Raw genomic sequence first — 17,897 nt, 5'->3', positions numbered from 1 at the left:
CCTCTGGGAGTGGGGCTGAGGCTTCTCATCTGCCTGTGACACTGCTCGCACGGTCCCTGCAGCCTGGGCAGGGTGGGGAGGGGTACTGCCACGCCTGAGGAATGGGCTGTTACTCCGTGTCTTGTTCTGCTTTGTGCTGCTGTAACAGACTACCTGGGACTGATGATTTATAAAGAAAAAAGATTTATTTCTTACAGTACGAGGGACTGGAAGCTCCACAGGGGAGGGGCTCACATCTGGCGAGGGCCTGCTTGCTGCACCAACCTGTGGCAGAAGGTGGAAGGGTGAGGGCAAGGGTAGGGGCTGAACGCTCTTACGGAATGACCACATCTCCCCCCCTCCACACTGTCACCCTGGAGATGAGTTTCCAGTCCATGGAGCATGGAAAGATACAGTCAAACCATAGCACTCGTCTCCGGCCAATGTGGGGCACCCTCAAGTGGTCCTCTCCCTGTAAGTCTCGGCCAAAAGCAGTGCTTCCACTCAACACCTGGCGTTCCTACTCTGCCTCCCTGTGCTCCCACACCCACAGCCTGGAAGCGTGTGTGAGGCCCAACACTCCCGTGTGCACAGCAGCCACCCCCGGCCCCTGCCCAGGTCCTCCCTGCTGCACCTTCTAGATGAGGCTTAGCTCTGGGACCTAATCCACCATTTCTCTGGCAAGAGGGAGCTTGGCCGGCAGCGGTGGCTGGTGCAGGCGCTTGGACAGGTCATTCGGCCTTTGGGTCCCTGTTTGCTTCTCTGTCCCTGGGGTCCATTGTCTCTGCAGAGCAATTACAACAAGGATTGCCAAAATGGCAAAGCACCGAGCCCTGGGCTTACACAGGCTCTCTTGTCCAGGCTACCGGCAGCGCCCCTGTCCTCCCCCTAAGGCCCTTTGGGCCACAGCTCTTGAGTCCTGTGTAGCTGGTGTGCCACTATTTTTGCATCTTGGGTAATGCTTGATGAAACTGGCTCCAGACGGGAGGTGGAGAACCAGGCTAGAAACAGCAGGCATTTTGGATGGCATCCGATGCAGACCCCAGGAGACCACAAAGCTGCTGGCAGCACTGGACTTATGGACTTAATCCATGGATGTCTGAGAGCCATCCCTGGCAGATGCCAGTTTGTGTGGTTCCTGGCCTATTAAAAATAAATAAATAAATAAACAAACAACAAATGTCAGGAAGTGGCTGTACAAACCGTGGACAAGCTAGTGCTTTCTTCGGCCAGGCAGGGTTTACAAGCATGGGCTCACCAGTGCGATGGCCAAGTTCCATCTAGACAGCATCAGAGGGCCCACTCATCTCTCTGGACCTCAGTGTCTCCATCTGGATTATGGAAACAAAATAACAGCCTTCCCCAGCCATGTGATATGAAGAATAGTCAGCCCTCCTTAGCCACAGATTCCACGCCTGCACATTCAAACCACTGCAGACAGAAAATGTTGCACTGAGCAGGTGCAGACTTTTTTAGTATTTATTTCTTTAACAATTATTTATTTACTTTTCATCTGCTTGAACAGAGTAACGGAGCAAAGCGAGGGAGCACACCAGGAGCCAGGAGCTCCATCTGGGTCTCCCATGTCGGGGGCAGGTGCCCAAGCACCGCCTCCCAGGATGCGTTAGCAACAGGTTGGATCAGAAGCGAAGCATCCAGGACTCAAACCAGTGCTCTGAAATCGGATGCAGGCATTGCATGTGGCAGCTTCCCCTGCTGTGCCTCAGTGCCCACCCTCAGACTTTTCTTCTTGACTTTATTCCTAAATAGTACAATGTAACAACTCTGTGCTCTGCCTTGATATGGCATTAGGTATTGTAAGTTATCTAGAGAGGATATAGAGTATGCAGGAGGCTGTATGTATGCAAATACTGCACCATTTTATATGAGGAATCTGAATGGCTGCAGACTTGGGTATCCAGGGGTCCCAGGACCAGTCCCCCTGTGGATTCCAAGGGACAACCATGTGAGTAAAAGTGTAGCTCTGAGTATAAATTAAGCATCCATGGGGCCAGCGCTGTGGTGTAGCAGGTAAAGCCGCCACCTGCAGTGCCAGCATCTGATATGGGCGCTGGTTCGAGTCCCGGCTACTCCACTTCCAACCCAGCTCTCTGCTATGGCCTGGGAAAGCAGTAGAAGATGACCCAAGTCCTTGGGCCCCCGCCGCCCCCCACCATGGGAGACCCAGGAAGAAGCTCCTGGCTCCTGGCTTCAGATCAACCCAGCTCTGGCCATTGCAGCCATATCGAGAGTGAACCAGCAGATGGAAAACCTCTCTATCTGGCTCTACCTCTCTGTAACTCTTTCAAAGAAATAACATAAATCTTTTAAAAAAATCACACAGTAAACGCACCGATTGTTCTTGCAGCCAGTGTGGCGGTCAGCGTGTCCACACCCTAGGCCCTCTGTGCGGGTGAGGTTGGGCCCCCACAGGCCCAGCCCCTCCAGACGCGGGGCCTGTCCCGTCAGTCTCTGAAAAAGGAAGTCTCAGTGAGCACACGGGGTGTGGTTCCCCCAGGCAGTCTGGGTCTGACCCAGACTGGACAGTCACCTCAGTCCCACGCAGACCTGATGGAGACCACAGCTGCTGTGCTGTGCAAGTGGTGTGTACCCCCCACGCCGGGGTTCATATGCTGGGAGCATGATGATGTGAGAGGTGGGGGTCCTCTAGGAGGTGGGACCTCGTAATGCAATCTGGAGCCTTCACTTCCTCATGCCTTTCCCTCTGAGAGAACCGAGTGTCAGAGTAAGAGGAGTGGAAAGAGGCTTAGAGGGGCAAAGGGCACCAGGGGCGTTCGGGGTGAGCTCGGGAGAGGCCGGGTGGGAGCGCCCCAGCCACGGCCCGCAGCCTGAAGGCGGGGTGGGCCCCTTACCCCGAACGCTCTGCCTTTAGCACCGCAGACACGCGGGTCTCGGGGACTGACCCGGCAGAGGCGGGCCATCTGGATCCGAGCTTCAGAAAGGCTTGCAACGTGTGCACAGGCCTCGCGAGAAAGCCACGAAAACAACGAACGCCCACGCAGCTCCCGGGCCTCGGGGAGGGAATGCGAGCGGCTGGAGGCCGGGCATGGGTGGCAGGTGCCTGCAGCTGCCGCGCACATGCACGCACGCGAGCAACTGAAATGTCTGGTCGTGGCTCTGCCGCGTTGGCTTTGTCTTAGGGACTGGTAACCCGCGTTTGTCGGGGCTTCCCTGAACAGCTCCCACTCCGAGGCTAAGTCCTCTGCCTCAGGAGTCTCCCTGGGAGTCAGTGCGCGGTGGGGCAGGGCTCCTGAATGGACAAGGGAACAGAATGAACGATGGGACGTGTGCGGGAGGGTGCGGGGCGCGGCCAACAGGAGGGGGCCGGGCGGGAAGAGCCAGGGCGGGGGCTCAGAGGGCCGGGAGAGCCCACCCCCTACTTCCCACCCCCAACTCTGGTAGTAAGGAGCAGGCAGCCAACGGGCTGCGCCCGAGCCCTCTCGCCTCCCTTCTCAACCTGTCCATCCTTGTTTTCCTACCCAGGGCCCCCAGGACGGCGTGGCAAGCCTGGAAGACGAGGTGACCCTGGTAAGTCCCTAGTTTTCTCAACTGCTCAGCCTAGACTTGGAAGTCTGCCAGGTGCTGCCCACTGTAGCCACCCTCAGCCACGCCCTTTGCCGAACCCCCGAGGTCACGTGGCCAGCACCCCCTCTTCTCCACATCTTCGCTCTCTGCGCAGTGGATCCTGACTGCCAGCCCACGGTCTCTGCCGCAGGCCTCTCAGCACACCACCACGGTTCTCCTGGCGTCTCTGTCCCTGCCCAAACGTGGCCCGTTCTTCACTTCTCTAGAATCTTCCTTGCCAACCAAGGCCTGGACTCCTCAGGGCAGGGGCTAGGATGGACAACTCCCCCACCCCGGCCCAGCCACTCAGAACATGCTCAGTGAATGCTGATTGGCAGGAGAGAGACAGGAGGAAGGAGAGAGAAAGGGACCAGTGGTCAAATGAAGAACAAGGGGTTCAGGAGAGGAGATGAGGAAGAAGCAATCAGATGCTACTGGGCGGATGCCTGCACTAGACCTGCAGAGGCAAGGAAGGCACCGGCACAGCTACTAAGATGCTACTTGGGATGCGCACATCCCACATCAGAGTACCTGGGTCTGAATCCCAGCTCTGCTCCTGATTCCAGCTTCTTGGTAATGTAGCTTAAGCAGTTGGATCCTTGCCACCCACATGGGAGACCTGGGCTGAATCCCCAGTCACGGCTGGCATTGGAGTGAACCAGTGAATGGGAGTTTCTCTCCTCTCTCTCCAATAAATAAATTTTAAAAGAACCGTGAGGGAAGTTGACCTTTTTAGAACTCTGACAATTAACAAAAGGCTTGCAACGGCCGGCGCTGCGGCTCACTAGGCTAATCCTCCGCCTTGCAGTGCCGGCACACCGGGTTCTAGTCCCGGTTGGGGCACCGGATTCTGTCCCGGTTGCCCCTCTTCCAGGCCAGCTCTCTGCTGTGGCCCGGGAAGGCAGTGGAGGATGGCCCAAGTACTTGGGCCCTGCACCCCATGGGAGACCAGGAGAAGTACCTGGCTCCTGCCATCGGATCAGCGTGGTGCGCTGGCCGCAGCGCGCCGGCCGTGGCGGCCATTGGAGGGTGAACCAACGGAAAAGGAAGACCTTTCTCTCTGTCTCTCTCTCTCACTGTCCACTCTGCCTGTCAAAAAAAAAGGCTTGCAACGACCAAAAAAAAAAAAAGACTTCGCATCTCACTAAGATCAATGGGTTTGGACAATTTTTTTTAAAGAGCCATTTAGTCATTTTAGTCATTTGAAAGGCAGAGATACAGAGAGAAGGAGAGAGATTTTTTTCATCTGCTGATTCACTCCCCAAATGGCCGCAGCTGCTGGGACTGGGCCAGGCTGAAGCCAGGATCCAGGGTCTCCCTTGGGGTCTCCCACATGGGTGCTGGGACCCAAGCACTTGGGCCGTCTTCCACTGCTCTCCTATGTGCATTAACAGGGAGCTGGAGCAGAAGTGCAGTATCCACAACTGGAACTGGCGCCGATATGGGACACTGGCACTGCAGGTGGAAGCTTAACCTTCTACGAGGCACCGGCCTCGTTTTGTAGCATTTTAATTTATCATTTCCCCGGTTCCACAGGAGCCTTAAAAGCAAGCAGAATCATGGCCAGCCACAGTACCTGTGACAACTAGCAGCCACCAGAGAAGGCAGAACAGGTTTGAATCTCCCTAAATGTTCATTTCTAGAGAATTGTCACTGTGTGACCTTTTGGTAGGAAAAGCCCTAACTCAGACTGCTTGCCAGAAACAATCAGCAGTGACTGCTCAACACTGCACCTGCCCAAAGTGGTGATAGCAATTAGAGCAAGCAAGTGGGTGACTCAAAAACTTACAATGAGGGGCCGGCACCGTGGCGCACTAGGTTAATCCTCCACCTGCAGCGCCAGCATCCCATATGGGTGCTAGGTTCTAGTCCCAGTTGCTCCTCTTCCAGTCCAGCTCTCTGCTGTGGCCCGGGAAGGCAGTGGAGGATTGCCCAAGTGCTTGGGCTCCTGCACCCACATGGGAGACCAGGAGGAGGCACCTGGCTCCTGGCTTTGAATTGGCATAGCTACGGCCATTGCAGCCATTTGGGAAGTGAACCAACAGAAGAAAGACCTTTCTCTCTGCCTCTCTCTCTCACTGTCTGTAACTCTACCTGTCAAATAAATAAATAAATCTAAAAAAAAAAAAAAAACTTACAATGAAAGTCTAGGGGATGAGACAGCCAAAGGGGCTGTGAAAAAGCTCCAGCACATTCTGGAGAACCTAGAATGTACATACATGTGCAGTTCTCTGTACGTGCCCCAGGAAAGACCTGAGAGAACACCAGTCTCTCTCCTCTTCTGAAAGAGGTAGTGAAGGGAAAGGCAGAATTGTAACCTGGTGGAGAATTGAAGTCAGGTCCCACACACGCAGGCCCTCAACATAGGGAATAAAGGCATTAAAGGAAATCTCTAAGCTCAGCACTAAGCTAAACCAGCAGAGAATTCAGCAGCTGCATAGGACAAAGAATGCACAGTTTACAGAAAGCCCACAGCCCTAGCACAGCTGTTAAGATGCCCATGTCCTGGATGAGGGTGCCTCAGCTCTGCTTCTGAAGCCACCTTCCTACGAATCTGCACCCTGGGAGGGGGCAGGTGATGGCTGAAGTACCTGACTCTCTGCCACCCAAGTAGGAAACCCAGATTGCAATCTGGATTTGCTTCAGCCTAGGCTGCCCTGGGTATTGTGTGCATTTAGAGAGTGAACCCATGAGGATAAGATCTCTCTCTCTCTCCCTCTCTCTCTTGCAAATAAAAGTGAAAATATTTAGATTTTTTAATAAAATAAAATAATTATTCTTGGAAAGCTCCTAAACACACAAAGAGCAACAACAATAACATATGTTATATGCCAGAAAGGAGAAGAGGAGCCTAATTTCCAGATTAGTCACAATAGATTATTTTAAATGTCCAGTTTTTAACAAAATATAGGGCAAGAAATGCAAAGATACTTGGAAGTGTGACAATAAAAAGGGGGAAACACAGTCAGTAGAGACTTGCTGAGGAGGTCCAGATGGACTTACTGGACAAAGATGCTGTATGGTATCCAATGACATTGGCTGTTATGTATTTGAAGAGCTAAAGAAACCAAAACTAAAGAATTAAAGGTGGGGGCTGGAGCTGTGGTGTAGCAGGTAAAGCTGCCACCTGCAGTGCCGGCATCCCATATGGGTGCCGGTCCGAGACCCGACTGCTCCTCTTCTCATCCAGCTTTCTACTATGGCCTGGGAAAGCAATGGAGGATGGCCCGAGTACTTGAGCCCCTGTGCCCACGTGGGAGACCCGGAAGAAGCTCCTGGCTCCTGGCTTCAGATCAGCTCAGCTCTGGCCATTTAGGGAGTGAACCAACCGAAGGAAGACCTCTCTCTCTCTCTCTCTCTCTCCCTCCCTCTTTCTTTCTGTAACTCTACCTCTCAACTGGAAGGGAGGGAGGGAGGGAAAAGAAGAAAAAGAAGAAAAGAAAAGAAAAGAAAAGAAAGGAAAGGAAAGGAAAAGAAAAGAAAAGAAAAGAAAAGAAAAGAAAAGAAAAGAAAAGAAAAGAAAAGAAAAGAAAAGAAAGGAGGCTTCAGATCAGCTCAGTTCCAGCCATTACAGCCATTTGGGGACTGAACCAGTGGATAGAAGACCTTTCTCTCTGCCTCTGCCTCTGCCTCTCTGTAACTCTGCCTTTCAAATAAATAAAGAATTAAAGGAAAGGAGGAGAATTCTGTCTCACCAAATGGAGAATATCAATAAAAAGAATGCATTTTAAAAAGAAGCAAATAGAAATCCTGGAGCTGTGACATACAGTAACTAAAATGAGAGACCCACTTAGAGGGCTTCAGTATTAGACCTGGGCTGTGATGATGTCATCCGTTGCTATCCATTCTGAGGAACAGGAAGAAAAATAATGAATCATGAACAGAGCCTCAGAGACCTGTGGGAGGCAGAAAGAAGCAGGAAGAATTTTGAAGAAATAATGGCCAAACTTTCCCAAGTTTAAAGAAAAACATTGCACATCCATGAAGCTCAATTAAGATAAAGAGGCACTCACCTAAGCACATAAGTCACATTGCCAGAAGCAAAAAAAAAGAAAAGAAAAGAAGAGAATCTTGAAGGCTCCAAGAGAAAATGAGTTATCACAGAAGGGTACTCAACAAGGTTGACAGCCAATTTCCCATTGGAACCATGGAAGTCGAGAGGCACTGGGAGGCCATCCTCAACATGAAAGAGGTCAGTGCTTGTCACAAAGAGACCTGCACCTGGCAAAGTTATCCTCAAAGGACAAAGGAGGAACTAAGATAATCTCAGTAAACACAATTGGAAAAAAGCTATCATTAGCAGTCCCACCCTGCAAGAAACACTAAAGGGGCCCTTCAGTGTGAGCTAGGAGGTCGCCAGAGAATAACATCAATCCACACCAAGAAAAAGCCCCAGTGAAGGTGAATATGAAAAACAGCAAAAATGTGCTTTTATGTATAACTCTGCTCTATTCTGGTTTAAATGACAAATGCACAAAACAATAATCGATCAAATTGAGCTTAAGAACGTATAGTGTTTAAAGTAGTAATTTCATGGCAACAATAGTACAAAAGACCAGGGATAGACATCAGAGCTATATTGGAACAAAATATTTTTAGGCAATTACAAGTAAGTTGCACAGGCTGGTGTGGTGGCATAGTGAGCAAAGCTGCCACCTGCCATACCAGCTGCTGCACGTCCGATCTAGCTCCCTGCTAATGCCTGAGAAAATCAGCTGAGGATGGCCCAAGTGTTTGGGCTCCTGCACCCACATGGGACACCCGGATGCAGTTCCTGGCTCCTGGCTTCAGCCTGGCCCAGGGCTGGCTGTTAAAGCCATCTGGATAATGAACAAAAGGATGAAAAATATCTCTCTCTCTCTCTCTCTCTCTCTCTCTCTCATTCTTTCTCTGTAACTCTAACTTTCAAAGTAGATAGATAAATACGGCTTTTAAAATAAAAATAACTTTCGTGGCCAGCACTGTGGTGTAGCAGTGCCAGCATCCCATATGGGCGCTGGTTCTAGTCTCAGCTGCTCCTCTACCAATCCAGCTTTCTGCTGTAGAAGATGGCCCAAGTCTTTGGGCCCCTGCACCCATGTGGGAGACCTGGAAGAAGCTCCTGGCTCCTGGCTTGAAATCTGCCCAGCCCCAGTCATTGAGGCCATTTGGGGAGTGAACCAGCAGATAGAGGACTTCTCTCTCTCTCTCTCTTTCTCTCTCTCTCTCTCCCTCTCTCCCCTCCATCTCTGTAACTCTGCCTTTCAAATAAATAAATAAATCTTTTTTAAAAAGTTTAAAAAATAAATAAAAGTAAGTTGCTATTGATCCAAATTGATTATGTTAAATGAAGATGTTAATTATAATCCCCAGGAAAACTGCTAAGAGAATAACTTTTAAAAAATAGTAAAAGGAGCAAGAAAATTAAAATGGTACACTAGAAAAATCTATTTAACAAAAAAAAAGAAGTATTAATGGAATAACAGAATAGCAAAAAAAGACATACTACATATAAAAATTAAAGGCAAATTGGCAAGCATATCCTGCATTATGAGGAATTATGTTAAGTGCAACTGGATTAAACCACTCCAATCAAAGAGAGAGATTGGCAGATTTGATTGTGCTGTGGTGCAGGTTAAGCTGCCATTTGAGATGTGCACATCCTATGTCAGAGTGCCGGTTCAAGTTCCTGTTCCTCTGCTTGCAATTCACCTTCCAGCTGCAGCATGAAGCAGAAGATGATGGCCCAAGTACTTGGGTCCCTGCCACCCACGTGGGAGACCAGGTTGGAATTGTGGGCGGCTGACTTCAGCCTAGGCCAGCCCCGGCTGCTGCCAGCATTTGGGGAGTGAACCAGTAGATGAAAGATCTGTCTCTCTGTCACTCTGCCTTTCAAACAAATATTTTTTAATAAATGAAGAAAATGATTACAGTTATAAAAACATGAAGAATAAAATACTTAGAAATTAAACTAACAAAAAAAGTACAAGACCCATGCTCTGAAAACTACAAAAAACCTTATTGAAAGAAAAGAAGACCTAAATAATGGTTTTGACCCTCTGTTCATATATTAGAAGACTTAATACTTAATACTGAGGTGGTGGTACTTGATAAACTGAGCTACAGATTCAATGAAATACTATCAAAATCCCAGCTGGATTTTTTTCCAGAAATTGATAAATTAATCCTAAAATGCATATGGAGATAAATGAGATGCAGAGTAACCAAGCAGAAAACAATCAAGGACTCACACTCCCCAGTTTTGAAAGTTAATACAAAACTACAAGAATCAAGAAAATATGGTGCTGGCACATGGACAGACACCTAGATGAAGGCATAGAATTGAGATCCCCAAAGGAATCCTTATGTTATGAGCTGGATAGGGCCTAAATTAATTTTCCAGACACTGGCCTTTTACTTAGAGAAGGGCCAAAGGGAATTATCATACCCTGCTCTGCTCACCCTGAGTCCATGAGGAAGAGAGAGCTTCCACACCTCCTAGCTTTTTTATGAGCTTAGAAAAATAAAACTGTTTATGTGGTTCCACCACCAAATCCTGGGTAAGAGGAGGTACTTCCTGGGGAGGGGTCCCCTGATGGACAGATAGATGAGCATGACAACAGAGAGCAAAGGAGGTGCAGCTTCCAGCTCATGAACTTAAAATCATCTTTCTAATCTTTCCACATCACTTATATTTATCAATTTTCTTTTTTACAAGACTGCCAGGATAATTCAGTGGTGCTAAGACAACTACATAAAAAGAATGAAGTTGGGCTGCTTCCTTCATGTACACAAAAACAATTTTTGTGGACCTAAATGTAAGAAGAGGCAAAAACCATAAAATCCTTACAGTAAGACGTGGGAATAAAGCTCCATGACCTTGAGTCAGGCAGTGATTTCTCGGGTATGACACCAAAAGCACAACTGACAAGAGATAACATTGAAAAGTTGGCCTTTGTGAGGTGAGAAATTCCTTGCAAAAGTTCACAAACAGATGTGGGCTGTCAGGACACACAGAGACTGGAGAATGACAGATTGTGCGATCTGAAGAATGGGGAGGAAGCAGAGTTGGAGAAAAAAAAAGTGTGGTGCAGTAGGTAAAGCCACCTCCTGCAACACCGGCATCCCAAATGGGCTGTGGTTTGAATCCCGGCTGCTCCACTTCCAATCCAGATCCCAGCTGATGGCCTGGGAAAGCAACAAGAGGTGGTCCAAGTGTTTAGGCCCCCACCATCCACGTGGGAGACTCAGATGAAGCTCCTGGTTCCTGGCAGCCATCTCGGGCAAGAATTAGCAGATGGAAGGTTCTCTCTCTCTCTCTCTAATTCTCTGTAATTCAAATAAATAAAGCAATCTAAAACACACAAACAGGGGAATCTCAGTAAGATTAACAGCTAACTGTCCATCAGAGGTAACGTGGCCCAGAAAGCAGGCAGATGATGTGAGATACTCAAAGGCTGAAAAACTGTCCACTAAGAATCTTATATTCAGCAAAACCACCTCTCAGAAATGAAACAAAGAGGGAAGTCATCTGGCCTAGTGGTTAAGATGCCACTTGGGTGCCTGCGACCGTGTTGAGTGTGTGTGCATGTGTGTGTGCGTGTGCATGTGCATGTGTGTGTGTGTTCAGGGAGACAGCTGCTGTGACTCCAGCCAGCGTGTGGTTTTTGAGTCCCATTCTGTACCTGTGCTGTGCTGGTGCTTTAAATTCACCCAGTACTTCACTCAATCCAGAGAGGCAGGGGTGCTTGTTCTCCACCTGTGACAGAAGCCACCTTCTGACTCAGCTTCCTGCTCACCCGCTGGGCTTGCCAACCTCTGAGCCTCATTTCCTCTGCCTGAAAGCATGGTTTAAAACCCTGTTAAACCCGGCCGGCGCTGCGACTCACTGGGCTAATCCTCCGCCTTGCGGTGCCGGCACACCGGGTTCTAGTCCCGGTCAGGGCGCCAGATTCTGTCCCAGTTGCCCCTCTTCCAGGCCAGCTCTCTGCTGTGGCCCGGGAAGGCAGTGGAGGATGACCCGAGTGCTTGGGCCCTGCACCCCATGGGAGACCAGGAGAAGTACCTGGCTCCTGCCATCAGATCAGCGCGGTGCGCAGGCCGCAGCACGCCGGCCACAGCGGCCATTGGAGGGTGAACCAACGGAAAAGGAAGACCTTTCTCTCTGTCTCTCTCTCACACTGTCCACTCTGCCTGTCAAAAAAAAAAAAATCCTGTTAAACCCTCAAGTACTCGAGTCCCTGCCACCCATGTGGGAGACCCAGATTGAGTTCCAGAATCCTGGTTTCAACCTGGCCCAGCTCCAACTGTTGTGGGCATTTGGAGAATGAACCAGCAAGTAAAAGAGTACTCTCTGTCTCTCTGCTTTTCAAAAAGATGGCGTTTTAAAATATTCTAAAAGCCTTTTGGCTGGGCCAGACGTTTTCACTTAGTGGCTAAGATTCCAGTGAAGACAGTGTCCTGTGTCAGAGTGCCCGTGTCCAATGCCTGGCTCTGACTCCAGCTCCCTGCTAATGCAGACCTCGGGGGAGGCAGCAGCGATGGCTCAAGTGATTGTGTTCCTGCCTCCTCCCTCCATGGGAGATCTGGATTGAATTCTATTGCTTAAGCGGGCATTTGGGAAGATTGGGGAAGTGAATCAGAGCATGGGAATGCTCTCTTTGTCTCTCAAATCAATAATTTAAAAAGAAAAAAAAAGCCCTTGGCACACTCTGCTCCCTTGGGGAAAAGGCTCTGGGAAGCAGAGCCTTACGCAGGTGGCTGTCTTTGCGGCAGGGATGAGTGGGGGGCCAGGGTGCGGCGTCTCCCTGGAGCTGGCTGAACAGGAGAGGGCTGAGAGGGTCCAGTGAGCAGCAGGAGAGCAAGCAGCAGGCACAGAGGAGCGAGGAGCCCAGGGGCAACAGAGAGGGGCAGGTGAGGGCCTGTGAGCAGGCACAGCAACCAAGGCCGGCCTTCCCTCTGCCCAGCCATGAAACCTCCTTCCTCCTTTGCTTTTCCAGAACATGCAAACACGCCCAGAGGGGCTCAGAGCCCCAGGTGGTCTTCCAGACCCACCCCATACCTCTGCTTGCCTGTCAGCACCCAACACATAGCTCGTCCACCCAGATGCTCTCTGCCCAGCCTCCAGGTGTCAATGGGCAAGGCTCCTAGCCCAGGGAACACTGTCGGGCCATACACATCAGTTGAGGAGGCCAAGAATGCCCTCCACTTCCTCAAATCCATTTTGTTTGTTTCCCAAGTCGTCTGGCTCCTTAATTGCTCCCACATGCCGCTGGGGGAACACATGTGTCTAAAAGCTGAGTGCAGAAGGGCTGGGGCCCAAAACCCACACGTGGGGCCAGCCCATGGGGGCACTCAGCCTGCGGTCAGCTGGAGGTCCCATAGCTGGCCTCAACTTCCTGAGCAGGAACCCCAAGACAGCCTGAGCCCAACCTGTAGCTGCACCTTTCACCCCTGGGTGCCCAGCTGCCTGCAGGTCATGGAGTGCACCCCTAAGGATGTGTCAGTGCAACACAGACCTGGGAATGCAAGGCAAGTGCAGAGGGCTCGGGAGGGCCTGGCCCGCTGGGAGGCCCCTGCTGTTCTGTCCCTTGTCTGTTCGATGGGTGTGCACCAAGTGTTGGGCCTGCCAGGCCCTGAAAAGCAGCAAGGAGGCAGCAGATAGTCCCCGTGCTCAGGGTGCTGCCCTGCTGCTGGGGCTGACAGACAATGCTCAAGTAGATTAAAAAACAATTATTTTATTTATTTGAAAGGTAGAGAAAAAGAGAAAAAGATCTTCCATCTACTCGTTCACTCCTCAAATGGCTGTAAAGCCAGGAACACTATCAGGTCTCCCTCGTGGCTGGCAGGGACCCAAAGACCATGTTCTGCCGCCTTCCCAGGTGCATTAGCAGGGAGGTGGCTCGAGGCAGAGCAGCCAGGATTTAAAGCGACACTCTGAATAGGGGGAGTTAGGATGGCAGGAGAGGGAGGGAGCTCACTGCTCTCGTCTAGGAGAAGAGAGTTTTAAAAAGTGGACAGAGTGCAGTCTCAGGGAAGCGTTAGGGAGAACATGGCAGAGGGAACTACACAAATTAGAGGGACACAGTGGAGCTATGTGGAGGGCGAGGACATGCACAACTCAGGACCCCAGCAGCTGAGAGCCTACACACCAGTGTTAGAGAGTGAGGTGAGACCAAACTGCAGCCCAAGCCACTGGCAATAAAGCTGCAGGGAGGCCTAGAGGGAATCCAGCTTGGAGCCCTGGGGGAGAGTGTACCTGCCAAACTAGAGGAGAAAAAACATAAAAGGGGGGGACACATTCCTCTCCCCTCGATCACCTTGCAATGGCATCCTGTAACAAGCCGTTAGAGAGTGGGCACCATTTTGAACGTATGTAACAGCTCTGCCAGCTTGTGTCTGGGCCAAGCAAGTAGTCAAGTGGAGACTCCTGAGTCTGGTGGGGAGAACAGACAGGGGACTGGGTGCTTGTGACTGTGGGAGGCTTGTGTGCCAGAACTGTGAAAACACTGAGGCTGTGTGGGAGGACTCACAGGGTAGCTAGGACTTTGGGCAGTCACTGGAAGGCTCCACATCATCAGGGCTCCCTGGTTACCTGGTGAGGGACATTGCTGGGGAGTCTGAGCTTTCACTGAGAATTGCAGAGATCCTTTGTGTGGTCCTTGTGGCAGAGCAGATGAATATTATACCCACAGGGCTAGCGCTCAGGCGCTGCTCTTTCTTTGAGGAGAGGAGTTCAGCTGAGCAGAATAAACCACCCCTCTGATAAAAAAAAGGGGGGGTGGGATTTACCTGGGTGTTTCACCTTAGACACACCCTTCACCCTGGAGAAATGTACAGAGCTCACTGTCCACACCCATTACTTGCTTCTAGTAACTCACTGAAATCCACTTATCTACAGAGGCATAGTACAAATACAAAAGCAACAACAGCGAAAAAAAGAAAAAACCAACGAGGGGCCAGCACTGTGGTATAGCAGGTAAAGCCGCCACCTGAAGTGCCGGCATCCCATATGAGCACCGGTTCATGTCTCAGCTGCTCCACTTCCAATCCAATTCTCTGCTATGGCCTTGGAAAGCAGTAGAAGATGGCCCAAGTCCTTGGGCCCTGCACCCACGTGGGAGACCTGGAAGAAGCTCCTAGTTCCTGGCTTCAGATCAGCACAGCTCCAGCCGTTGCTGCCAGTTGGGGAGTGAAATTCTCTCTCTGGCTTACCATCTCTCTGTGTGTAACTCTGACTTTCAAATAAATAAATAAATAGGAAGAAGGAAGGAAGGAAGGAAGGAAGGAAGGAAGGAAGGAACCAATGAGTGTCTCCACAAATGCTGAATAACAAATGCACCATTTCAAGAAACAAGAATAAAGAAGACAACATGATGCTCCCAAAGAAACACAGTACTTAAATACTAGACTCTGAAGATGTTGAGATTGAAGAAATGCCAGAAATGAAATCCAAAAAATTGATCATAAAATTACATAGGAGGAATCAGAAGCAAATGCACAAACCAATGAAATCCATATATGACATGAAAGAAAATTTCTCCAACGAAATTGCAACCTTAAAAGAAATCAGAATGAAATCTTGGAAATTAATAATTCAATAGAACAAACAAAAAAAATGCAGTGGAAAGCCTTAACAACAGAATCTGTGGAGCAGAAGAAAGAATATCTGACTTAGAAGACAAAGCACAGGAAATTATACAATCAGACCAAAAATAATAAGAAGAAATTAGAAAACTAAAACACACTGTTGGTAGTCTATAGAATACTATCAAACAACCCAACATATGGGATTTAGGAATTCCTGAAGGCATGGAAAGAAAGGATCAGAAGACCTTTTAAATGAAATAATAACAGAAAACTTCCCTAATTTGGAGAAAGAAAGGGACATCCAAGTTCAGGAAGCACATAGAACTCCTAATAGACATGACCAGAAGGATCTTCCCTGTGACACACTGTAATCAAATTCACCACAGTAAAATATAAAGATTCTAAAATGTGCGTGAGGTAAATGCCAGATTACTTTCAGAGGATCTCCAGTTAGGCTCACAGTGGACGTATCAGAAACCCTACAGGCTAGAAGAGAATGGTGAGATACATTCTAAGTCTTAAGAGAAAAGAACTGTCAACCCAGAATACTGTACCCTACAAAGCTCTCATTTATAAATGAAGGTGAAGTAAAAACCATCCATAACAAACAGAAATTGTAAGAATTTGTCACCATCCATCCAGACCTACATAAGATGCTTAAATATGTGCTGCACACAGAAACACAGAAACATGGTCATCACTATGAAAGAAGGTAAAGGAAGAAAATCTCCCATTAGAAGTTCAAGGGAAATTCAAAGTAAAAAATAGGAATTTTGGGGGAAAATGGCAGGGCAAAGTCGTGACTTATCAATAGTCATCTTGAATGTAAATGGCCTCAACTCTCCAGTTAAAAGAAATAGACTGGCTGAATTAATTAAAAAACAAAATTTGCTGCCTACAAGAAAGACATCTCACAAACAAAGATGCACACAGACTGAAAATGAAAGAATGGAAGAAGATAATCCACGCCAACAGAAACCAAAAAAGAGCTGGTGTAGCCATCCTAATATCAAACAAAATAGACTTTAACACAAAAACTGTTAACAGAGACAAAGAATGGCACTATGTAATGATTAAGGAATCAATTCAACAGGAAGATGTAACTTATAAACATAAATGCACCTGGGGCGGAGCCAAGATGGCGGAATAGTGAGGGCACGCACCGATAGTCCGGGAAAATTTAGTTTAATAAAAGGGGAGTTACGGTAGCCGCAGAAAAAAGAACCAAAAAAAAAAATTGCAGGGGAAACCCTTCTGGATGGAGCAGCCATGAATCGGAGGACCTACTGGGAGAACAAGGTCGCCCACTGCGCGGAAGCCAAGTCGCGGGACCGAGCCGCAGAAGCCCCAGGGTCTGCGCGCCAGTGCTCCAAGGGGAGTGCATGCCACATAGACAACAGCGGGGAGACTTGGGACGCTCAGGGCTCCGAGTCCACACATCGGCGCTGGAAGGGGAGGTGAGCTCAATAACCCGAGACATTGGTGGGGAAACGGGGGTCAGAATCTAGAGGGGGGCCGGAAAGTGCAGCAAACTCACTACCGGAAAGAAGGAAAAAAAAAAAGCTTCGGGGTTTCTCTTCCCCCTAACCTTGCAAAGGTTACAAGGCTGCGAGGCTAGAAGAATTCCCAAGAGACAAAGAGCAGGCCTGCTCTCTGGATTTACATATCAATGGGGGAGAGCTAAGGAACTGAGTCATACAATTCAGTAGCCTAGGCAACCCAGTGGGAGTCCAGAGGAGCCAAAGACTGGAAGCTAAATACCATCAATTCTGCGCAGCCCTGCCCTGCAGTGTTACTTACCCCCTGAATAAATAAAATAAATAAATAAATAAAAAGAGAGAGATTTACCACGCATAACCTGAGGGTGTCACCTTTGCACACCCTTAACCAGGAAGAACCAGGCAGAGCTCTCAGGCCGCACCCATCTCAAGCCTCCAAGGCTCCTCCAACAGCAGGCAGTCCACTTAACACGGACACAGTATAAAAAAAAAAAAAAACGCACAGTGACGCAAGAAGAATTAACTATGCCGAGTAACAAACACAGAAATAGAGGGAGCAAGATCAACGATGACACTATGATGCCTCCAAATAAGCAAAACACCCCAAGCCAAGAGTATGAAGATGATGAGATAGAAGAAATGCAAGATACGGATTTCAAAAAATTTATGATAAAAACATTTAGAAGTTTTCAAAAGCAAATCCTTGAACTACAGAAATCCTTAATGGACAAGATTGAAAATCTCTCTCGTGAAAATGAAATTTTAAGGAAGAGTCAAAATGAAACTCAGAAACTAGTAGAACAGGAAAGTGTAATAGTGAAGAGAAATCAAAATGAAATGAAGAGCTCAATAGATCAAATGACAAACACATTAGAAAGCCTTAAAAACAGAATGGGTGAAGCAGAAGAGAGAATATCGGACTTAGAAGATAGAGCACAGGAAAACATACAGTCAAACCAAAGAAAAGAAGAGGAAATTAGAAATCTAAAAAATATTGTTGGGAATCTACAGGATACTATTAAAAAAACCAACATTCGAGTTCTAGGAGTTCCTGAAGGCATGGAGAGAGAGAAAGGATTGGAAGGCCTTTTTAGTGAGATCCTAGCAGAGAACTTTCCAGGTTTGGAGAAGGACAGAGATATCCTAGTACAGGAAGCTCATAGAACCCCCAATAAACATGACCAAAAGAGATCCTCACCACGACACGTGGTAATTAAACTTACCACAGTGAAACATAAAGAAAAGAGCCTAAAATGTGCAAGAGAG

The 17,897-nt window shown here is 48.7% G+C and overlaps 1 protein-coding gene and 1 long non-coding RNA gene across 2 annotated transcripts in view; one reads left to right on the top strand and one right to left on the bottom strand.

The window, feature by feature from the left end:
* The window catches only part of COL23A1 (collagen type XXIII alpha 1 chain), a 314,350-nt gene that overhangs the window by 236,762 nt on the left and 59,691 nt on the right, over positions 1–17,897 (top strand). Inside the window, exon 3 of the mRNA XM_008255487.4 lies at positions 3,484–3,528. Within this exon, the coding sequence (XP_008253709.1) occupies positions 3,484–3,528 (45 nt within the window). The remainder of the gene's footprint in view (positions 1–3,483; positions 3,529–17,897) is intronic.
* On the bottom strand, positions 202–2,975 carry LOC127490563 (uncharacterized). The gene is made up of 5 exons (XR_007918580.2): positions 2,853–2,975; positions 2,333–2,451; positions 1,183–1,310; positions 614–763; positions 202–264 (listed from the first exon to the last, which is right to left on the bottom strand). It is a non-coding gene; the product is annotated as an uncharacterized lncRNA (long non-coding RNA).

This window comes from Oryctolagus cuniculus, chromosome 6 (genome assembly GCF_964237555.1).
Source record: "Oryctolagus cuniculus chromosome 6, mOryCun1.1, whole genome shotgun sequence".
Taxonomy (NCBI): Eukaryota; Metazoa; Chordata; class Mammalia; order Lagomorpha; family Leporidae; genus Oryctolagus; species Oryctolagus cuniculus.
Note: the sequence above shows the minus strand (reverse complement) of the source record. Positions and strands in the feature narration are given on the sequence as shown.